The sequence below is a fragment of the Aegilops tauschii genome, chromosome 1 (assembly GCF_002575655.3).
Source record: "Aegilops tauschii subsp. strangulata cultivar AL8/78 chromosome 1, Aet v6.0, whole genome shotgun sequence".
Taxonomy (NCBI): Eukaryota; Viridiplantae; Streptophyta; class Magnoliopsida; order Poales; family Poaceae; genus Aegilops; species Aegilops tauschii.
The window spans coordinates 35,001,071-35,010,046 of NC_053035.3; the positions used below are offsets into that span (position 1 = coordinate 35,001,071).

Genomic DNA, 8,976 nt, shown 5'->3' on the forward strand with positions numbered 1-8,976 from the left:
TGCTTGTGGCAGGCACCCGGGAATAATTTATGTGGATACTATGTTTGCGAGTTCATTCGCCACTCGACCTCTAAGCAGGGCATATCTTCACGATAATTTGAAGTACATAAACAATATTCACAATTTTATTTTATTACCATGAATTATGTTGAGTTTCATTCATATATATTTATTGACCCCCTTATTTAAATTAGATCTGGGAGAAGCGGAACGAACTCCTACCATCGCATAAGAGAAATTCAAGAGGAATTGCTTGTTGAGCACGTCATACCTGAAGACGGAGAATACCATCGGGAATTGCCATCCGATTTTGGTAGGTGATGTTAGGGATCTTAAGAGATGTTATATTGTATATATGCATGATCGTGTACTATATGTAGTAGCCTCAGATCGATATACGAAAACTTGTTGTTCGACCAAGCACGGAGAAAGAGAGTACAGCTCTCTCTATATATGTTCATGACGATGTTGTGTAATATAATGGTTCCTTCATTTGCTATATGTAGTAGCTAGCGTCGAGTTGAATGGAAAATATAAAATAAAAATGAAACCCTAAACATAAAAGAATTGAAGGGTAAACACAAAAATAAAAGGGTGAAACACAATATGAAAACCCCTAAACCCTCCAAAACCCTAAACCCCTCTTAAAAAAACAAATACCCCAGCGCCTGCAGTTGCTGATGCGTGGTTGCCTTTTAGTACCGGTCGGTGTCACAAACCGGGACTAAAGGTCCTCCTGCCTGGGCACCCCGACAGCGGCCACATGGATCCCCTTTAGTCCCGGTTCGTAACACGACCGGACTAAAAGCGGTGGGCATTAGTCCCGATTGTTTAGTCCTGGTTGAAGAACCGGGACTAAAAGCGGTGGGCATTAGTCCCGATTGTTTAGTCTCGGTTGAAGAACCGGGACTAAAAGCGGTGGGCATTAGTCCCGATTGTTTAGTCCCCGTTGAAGAACCGGGACTAAAGGGCCTCTAGAACCGAGACTGATGGCCCGTTTTCTACTAGTCATACGTATGATTATCCAGTTGTAACTATTGATTGTGTAACAGAAGGAACAATATACTTTCGTTGATTTTTTAAAGAGATCACCAATTATAATATCAGAACATTATCCAAATCAATTTTGAATAGTAATGGACGCGGTCTAACTCTCTAACATGTTTTAACAATTATGAACAACTAAGTGTTCATGCAAAAAATGTAAATTATATGTAATCACTTATCCATGTTATATCTTTCACCTCAACCATCATTTGTTTGTGAGACCCATAACTAAGATGATATTTTTTCCCAATGCTTTGTTGGAGTTGCTTTTGTGCATATTTAGTGTTTAGTGCAGTTTTTTAATGATTTAGGATACATCATGTTTCATAGACGAAACAAGTTTTAGTAAGTTCTATTTTAAAAGATGTTTCACTTAGTTTTGTTATAAATATCTCTATAAGATATGTTATTGTTGCTATTAAGTCAATTCTGCATTTTCTTCCATATGTAGTTGCAATTTAGATATAGTTATTGTGTCGTTAATTAATGCAGCTCCAAATTAATTGTGGTGATTTATTTGTATCTATTCCAAGTTCCTAACTGAACATAGCTCCCTTTTATAGATAACTTCCGTAGATAACATGTAACTTCCACATTGGTGTTCATATATGCATTGCTAAGGATAAACAATTGAATGTCATCAAAAGATATTGCAACTGGTTCCCGCAGCAATGCACGGGGTACCATCTAGTATTCCTAAAGAACATAGTCTGGCTATAGGTTTTCTCGTTGTGAACTCTCACCAGAGCAACCCATCAGGCTGCCTCCGCCGGCGCTTCCTTCTCGTCGAACATGACGTCATCCTGGGCTTCTACCCGCAGCCCTAGTTCTTGCAAAAACTTCTCGAAGCCTCGTCAGAAGCCATCAGAGATTTCCATCCTGGCTGAGATCGGATCGGGATGGTGGAAGAAACCCTAATCCGTTGTCTCCTGCGTCCTACCCCAGGACCGCGCAATCCAGAGACTGCAGCGACTCACAACCAGGGCAATGGTAGAACGGTGGCAGGGACAACCAACTCTAGTCGTCGGCGCAATCCCCTCTGGGAGAAACAGAACCCTAACATGAGGGAAATGTTTTTTTTTGAGGGAACATGTGGGAAATGTTACTTATATCTTTTGGAGCGAAAATGCTCCTTTTTTTTAGCATTGGAGCGAAAATGCCACACAGAAGGTGACGGTTGGGCCACTTGGGCCATCGCACCCAAATCCAAAGCGGAGAAGCCCAACCGAACACTCCAGATGTTTGTACTGCCTATAGGTGGCCAAACGGGCCGGGATAGCTGGGCCGGCCCGGTAGCACGGCCGGCACGGCACGTGCTAAACGGGCCAGGCCCGGCACGCGGCACGCCAGGGGCCGTGCCTGGGCCTGAAGGTCGAGCACGCGAGCCGACACGGCACGGCCCGATTATATTTTTTTATTTTTTATGTATCCTAATGTGGCCCAACAGGTAAAAATAGGCTAAAACGCCCAGTGCGCAAAATAGGAGGCAGATTAGCGGGCCTAGCATGCCGGTGGGCCGGCCCGATTAGCATATGGGCCGTGCCTGGACTGCAGGCTGCAGCACGCGGGCTGGCACGGCACGGCCCGTATAATAATCGTGCCTCAGCGGGCCTGGCCTGTGCGGACCGGGCCGTGCCAGGCACGATTAAGATGGGCCGTGCCGTGCCGGGCCGGGCCGGCCCGTTTGGCCAGCTAGTAGTGCCTAGCCTAACCTGCCTGCCCTCTCAACAGTACGAATCCCCAATCCTCCACCCAGACAGAGCAAGTCTAGGGTTTCTTCGCATAAGCAGAGCGGCGATGGCGAAGGCGGAGGCGGAGGCGGAAGTGGACTCCTACATTAATTATATGTTGATGGAGAGGAGGGAGGCGATGAGGAAGGCTGAGGAGGCGCAGGAGGAGGCGGAGAGGAGGAAGAGAGGAGGCCCCGGCCGCAAAATGAAGAAACGGAAGACGGAGACGGGAAAGAGCTCAAAGAAGGCGGCGGCGGTTCCGGTGGAGATGAGCGTCAGCGAGGTGGGGAGCAGCCCAGCGGAATCTGAAGATCTGGCGAGGACAAGGGAGATTGTGGAAGCAGCCATGGCCAAGATTCTGGCGCGGACGAAGGGGATCGTCATCAAGGAGCCGGCCAAGACGATGACGGAGGAGGACGTCGCGGCGGCGGCCGTGTACAGAGCCAAGGCGGAGGAGGCGCGCAGGAACGAGGACCGGCCGGAGGAGTCCAGCGCCCTCAGGAAGTGGATCGCCACGGGAGACCCCGAGGCCGTCAAGTGCCGCAAGGAGTGGATCGCGGACGACATGGAGGCCCTGAGGCTCAAGGACATGGATCCCGACGAGGATACCTCCGACTGGCGTGCCTTCGAGGCCAAGGAGTTCCGCGAGTTCTGGGAATACCTTTATCCCAAATCCTTCGGAAAATTCGAGGACAACAGTAAGCTGCCAAAGACAAATCCCCTCTCCATTGCTGCTTATTATTACTGCTAGCTGTGAGCATCTTGAGTGATTGATTGATTGACTGGCAATTTGACATCGATAATATGCAGCGCATATCCCAAACATGCTTTACACGGACAAGAAGTCGTCAGGTGGCACAGCCCACCCCATAAGAACTCTGCAGGTCTTTACAGTCAAAGTCGCGGGATTACAAGATGGAGTGCACTGGCCGCTGGAAGTGTTTGGCGTCGTTGCTGCACGAGACTGTTTGGATCATAATCGCAATGTTATCTTCCAGCGCGAAAGGGATAACTGCCAAATGATCCACAAGGAGGTTTGTATTCCTGCCGCTGACAGTTATTAGTTTGGTGTCTATGTATGTACCTCCATCAAAACTATACAGTGTGATGATATTAGTAAATATATGGTCAAATTACAGATTTAGAACATAAAGTGGAACGAGAAAATAATATACTTTTTTTTGTAGACTTTGCGAAGATGAAACAGTCTGTGCCACATATATATGTAGATTTCAGAATATATGATCTGGGCATTGCCATTGGCACATATATACGAAGAATTTTGGGGTACTCCCCTGTGTAGTTACTCCCTAGGCATCCATCGTTATTTAACCTTCCTGTGCCACAAGCCTGATCGGGTTAATATGGATGCTTCAGAAGACATTTCGCTAATTAAGTTTATTAATTAATTAAGTAATCCAGCAAGTGATGTGTTGGTTCAAACACCTCTTTAATTATTGGCCACAGGGAACAAAGTTCTTGATCGGATAAGGATATTAATACCACCATGTTTATTATTCCATAAGATGGAACAAAAATATCTGGTTGGAGCACACTGTTTTTTGAAGGAAAAATAGTATGGAGCATGTATTAAGAAGTGTATCACATTTTCAGGAGTATGCACTCTGTAATATGAATATGAACCTTTTTAAGAGTATGCAGTATGCGGTATATTGTATTTAGAATATATAATATGGAGTATGTACACTTTGGAAAATGTATAGTTAGTGAGTAGTATATAACTTTTTTAAGAGTATGGGAGTGTGGTAGAGTATATTGTTTATAGCTGCAGTATGGATTGTTTTCTTAGAGCATCCAGTGTGTGTGTGTGCGATTTGGAAAACCTGTTCACTTGCCGGCATATAGCTGTTCTGCTAGTATGTATAGCTGCCAATAAAACCATGGCCCTGGCAACTTTCGTTCAATCCAACCATGGATTGTGCACACACCCTGCTTCTCAAGTTCTCCACCTGCAATGTAATCGAACTTGGGGTATTCCCTTGTATCCGAGTTATTACACAGCTGAAGAAACAACTGGATTTTATTCTCTAGAGAAAAGTTGCTATGCGATTTAAACAAGAGATTAGACTACTCAAATCAAGCACCATCAGACAGTGTCAAGCAGTTGAGACTTCTTCCCTAAGTGGCTGTTTGCCCATGTGGTCGATCTTCCCTCTCCTGAAGCTCTTCCTACCTCACCTCCTCCTCTGGCCTCACTCTCTCCCATCTCCCGTGGTTCCAGCGGTGGAAAGAAGAGGGATGGAGGCCTGTATCCCCCTATTTTGACATTAGGTGTTGTAATATTTCTATTAAACCAGATATGCCAGTTAGTCTTCTCCTCCTGATCTTCCTTGCTCTATACCTGGTGGCTGGAGCTCTTGCAGCAATGGAGGATGGCTCCCTGGCGGATCTCTTCCTCTGCAGGGTATGGGCCCTGGCTTCACCCTCCCATCCACTTCCCAGCTGCCGCCTGTCCATGTTGATGGCAAGTTGTTTGGCTTAGGTGGTGTCATCGACGATGGAGCTTATGCAGGATCCGCGCCTTCTTTATCCATGGCCTCTCGCCGTCTGCTAGATCCTTGTTCGGTGACGTCTTCTTCCTGTTGCCTTTCTCTTTTCCCCAGGTATCAATAAATCCCTGTTTCATTCCTCAGTTATCCTCACCGGATTTGGTGCTCCATTTTTTTTTTCCGCCGACGGCTTCCTTTCTAAGCCATAGATCTGCCCCCTTCCTGCTTTGGGAGGGTTGGTTTCCTGGGATTGGCATTCTATTATTCCTTTTTCTTGGCTCCTCCCTTCTTCTCTGGCGAATTGTTTCATGCCTCTCTTATGCACTGGACAAAGGCCTTCCGTTGCCTAGGTGTTTGATGGGACGGCGGCAGCGAGCGCCTGGGACAATTATAATCATAGCAAGCCGTTTGATCGCATCCCATTTGAGAGAGCGGGAGGGGAAGGGAGGGGGTGGAAGAATTCTATGGAAGAGCGCCTACAACATTTAGCCTACTCTTGGCTGTTCCCTTTGAGAATACATTGGACCTCTTTAGTTGTGCGACCACAAGGCATAGGTAGATTCTCGAATCCATAGCCTCCCCTGGTCTGTGTGAGACCATTCTTTTGTTTTGTTTGTACCTGTTACTTTATCGTGTTCTCTTGTAAATTTCTGCTTGAAAATTTTGAACACTGTTGTGATCTGTTGACAAATTAACCTTTGAGATATCTGTTTTTAGTAGTATATGAACACCCTAATAATATGCCCCCTTTTTTGTATGTTGTTTGCAGACTACACATGTTTTTGCAAGTTATGTTTTCATTGTGATGATGCTCGATGCCTTTGGGTTCAGTTTACATATGTTTGTTAACTTGCTTCAGCTTTGAAGACTTGAAATGCTTTCTTACCTATCTCGACTCAAATCTACTGGCTCTAAATTACATCTTAATTTTGCATGTCACGTGTTTACCTTTCTTCTGTGCTTGCTATCGACAGATATTTAATTTAAGCTATTTTGCTTAGGTTTCATTTTATTTATGATTGTTTGTCGATGAATGCACATTCTCTCTTATTTTCAACATATATTGGTCATATATGTTGCAGTCCTATTTGAGATAAACGATACATTACTTACTAAATAATGTCTGCATTCAGAATCCGTATCTGACACTGACAGGTCCTAGCCGTGCTATTGTGGTGGTGGATCCTGTGTGGTTTGAGGTTGCATTGAAAGTGAAGGGCGCCACTGAATCTGAGGATAAAGAGTTGAGCTATCACGTCGATCCTTATTATATTTCCGGCTCAATGAATTCCTATGTGTTCAATCGCGTCAGGACTAGCAGGCTCAGCACAATGGAGTTGACATTGGGTGACATGGTTCATTCCGTGGAGGCCACCATCAGTGTGAAAGTGGTTGGCGGGGAGTGGCCACAAGGTTTCAGAGGTGTATTTACCGCCACTACCGCCAGCATAGACGAGGAGAAAATCGAGTTGCTTGGTTTCGGAGACGACAAATTGCCTGTTGCAGCTGATGGCTCAATACAGCTCTCACGAAGTGTTGTGTCTGTCGAAGACGACGGGCAGCTGAGAGTCTGTGTCATGGCGCGTCACCTGGTGGATCGATCTGTCAGGCGGGCTTCTGGAGTACTCGCAGCTAAGACATCCTCCAGAAGCTATGCTAACCTTGAAGTTTTCTCTTGTAAGATGGAAGTCACTGTCGCCTGGTCTCTTCTCCCGTACTGGCCACATTACCGTGACATGCCGTGTCCTAGCATATGAATGTGGCTTTGGTTTGGCTCTAGGTGCCGAAAGTAGTTATTTATCTATGCATGTATGTATAGTTCGTAGCATGTGTTATGCGGTGGTACTGTAGCTTAAGCTGGGTGGGTTCAGTCCTCGCACCGGGAAAATAATTATGTCGACATAAGTTTATGACCTAACAATTTTTTAGCAAAAGCCAACTGGAGATTGTCTGCTGGGGAGGGTGGCATTTTGAACGGTTTTGCCGTCGTTTTTAGTTGTGTTGGGGATGGCTGTTTCTTCGGAACAACATACATTTTCTAGGAGGGTGATATCTTTGAACCTTCATCCTAGAAAATGTCAAACTGCCACCCCCGGCTAACTAAAACTGCCAGCAAAATGTTCGCACATACCACCTCTCAGCGAACGGTCACTAGATAAGAGGGTCCATTTCTTGTCGATGTAATGCCTTTTGGCGCTTTATATTGGTTAAGAAGCAGGAAAATATCCATATAAACCTGATGGTAGATGAACCCTATAAATAGGACAACGCCAACACCCACACGTGTGGTGGGAGCCAAATCCGCCCACACGCCCTATAATACACAGATTACGCCATGTCACCGCATGCATACATGTGGAAATCTTTTTTGATTGTCAATTTTTAAAATGTTTTATCTCTTAAATGAAAAATCAGATTGAAGATCCGTTTTCACCATTAAATCCCTTGCGACGAGATTTTCGAAACTAGATCTCATATCGATATATTACGGCGATTTTTTTTGGGTTAAAAGTTGCCATGTCTATTGCACATGAATTGCCATGATATTTACACTGAAGCTGCCATGATATGTTTTAGCTATTTTTTTTATATTTAAAAGTAAATTTTAACATATTATAAAACAGGGAATTAAGAAACTAGACTTGCCATGCACCATAAACTAAAATTGCCATGATACATGCATTTAAAATTGCCATGGTTCATACAAAATAATAGTTTCATGGTTAAAATACTGGAATTGCCATCATAAAAAAACTAAAATTGCCATGATCTACAAACTAAAATTGCCACATGGCAACTTTAGTTTAAGCGCTTTGGCAACTACAATGTAAACATCATGGCAACTTCTGGGCAAAAAAAATTTCGTCGAAACATATCAACATGGGGTCTAGTTTTGAAGATCTCGTCGAGACGGATTTAATGATAAAATCGGATTTTTAATTCGCTTTTTTAATTAGGAGATAAAACATTTTTAAGCCGAAAACTAAAAAGATTTCTGCTGATGTCATCTATTCATACGTGGCAAAATGAGTGGTGATGGAGGCGTGTGGGCGATGTGCAAAAGCCCACACGTGTGGGCGTTAGTTTTTCCGTATAAATATTGTTAGGGATTTTTTAGCAATTCAGGAAAAAAACTGAAAACTTTTTCGAGCAAACTTGACTTATTGTGCCAGTCATAAGAAAAAATGACAATAAAAGCTGTTGACAAAAAAAATCTGAGCATAAAAACAAATTGTCCTTGACAATATAGAGTGAATAGTACACCTAATATAGTGCCGATTTTGCCTTTGTCCTGGACCATACCACAAAAGCCATTTCGCCTCCAATTTTTTTAAGAGTAGGACAATAAGTCAAGTTTGTTGCCAACAAATTTCATGTTATTTCGACCATTTTTCAAATTACTATTTGAAAAAACGGGTCGTATGCCCCCCCCCCCCCCCCCCCCCATGTTCCAAACGTTTCCCTCCTTAACAAGCATAGTTATGTAGTATATTGGTACAGAAGGAGTACAAGATGTTTGACAGAATCAGTAGGAGGACCACCGCCGGTCACTCTGCGTGCTTGAAGGAATAGTCCTCAAAACGTTTGTGCAAGGCTACGTCGGGTTGCCCGCTGGCATGAGTAAAAGTTCATAAAATTTTCAACAAGTCACGAATTTGATTTTTTTGAAAATTTTAAAATGTTAATGT

The 8,976-nt window shown here is 44.1% G+C and overlaps 1 protein-coding gene across 2 annotated transcripts; it reads left to right on the top strand.

Annotated features, from left to right (window-relative positions):
- The first annotated feature begins 2,777 nt into the window (after nt 1-2,777).
- On the top strand, nt 2,778-7,221 carry LOC109744923 (uncharacterized). 2 transcript variants are annotated; one of them, XM_020304058.4, is made up of 3 exons: nt 2,778-3,475; nt 3,588-3,811; nt 6,421-7,221. In XM_020304058.4, the coding sequence occupies exons 1-3, from the start codon at nt 2,845-2,847 to the stop codon at nt 7,042-7,044; spliced, it is 1,479 nt and encodes a 492-aa protein (XP_020159647.1). In that variant the 5' UTR covers nt 2,778-2,844; the 3' UTR covers nt 7,045-7,221. The 2 variants fall into 2 exon arrangements, with proteins under 2 accessions (XP_020159647.1, XP_020159648.1); XM_020304059.4 differs by having other exon boundaries at nt 2,779-3,475; nt 6,443-7,221.
- Nucleotides 7,222-8,976: the final 1,755 nt, after the last annotated feature.

Bases quoted from the DNA above. Each gene is read 5' to 3' on its own strand.
- LOC109744923 (XM_020304058.4), top strand. From the start codon at position 2,845: ATGGCGAAGGCGGAGGCGGAGGCGGAAGTGGACTCCTACATTAATTAT. The intron at 3,476-3,587 runs GTAAGCTGCCAA...GATAATATGCAG, and splicing joins CGGAAAATTCGAGGACAACA to CGCATATCCCAAACATGCTT. The intron at 3,812-6,420 runs GTTTGTATTCCT...GTCTGCATTCAG, and splicing joins GCCAAATGATCCACAAGGAG to AATCCGTATCTGACACTGAC.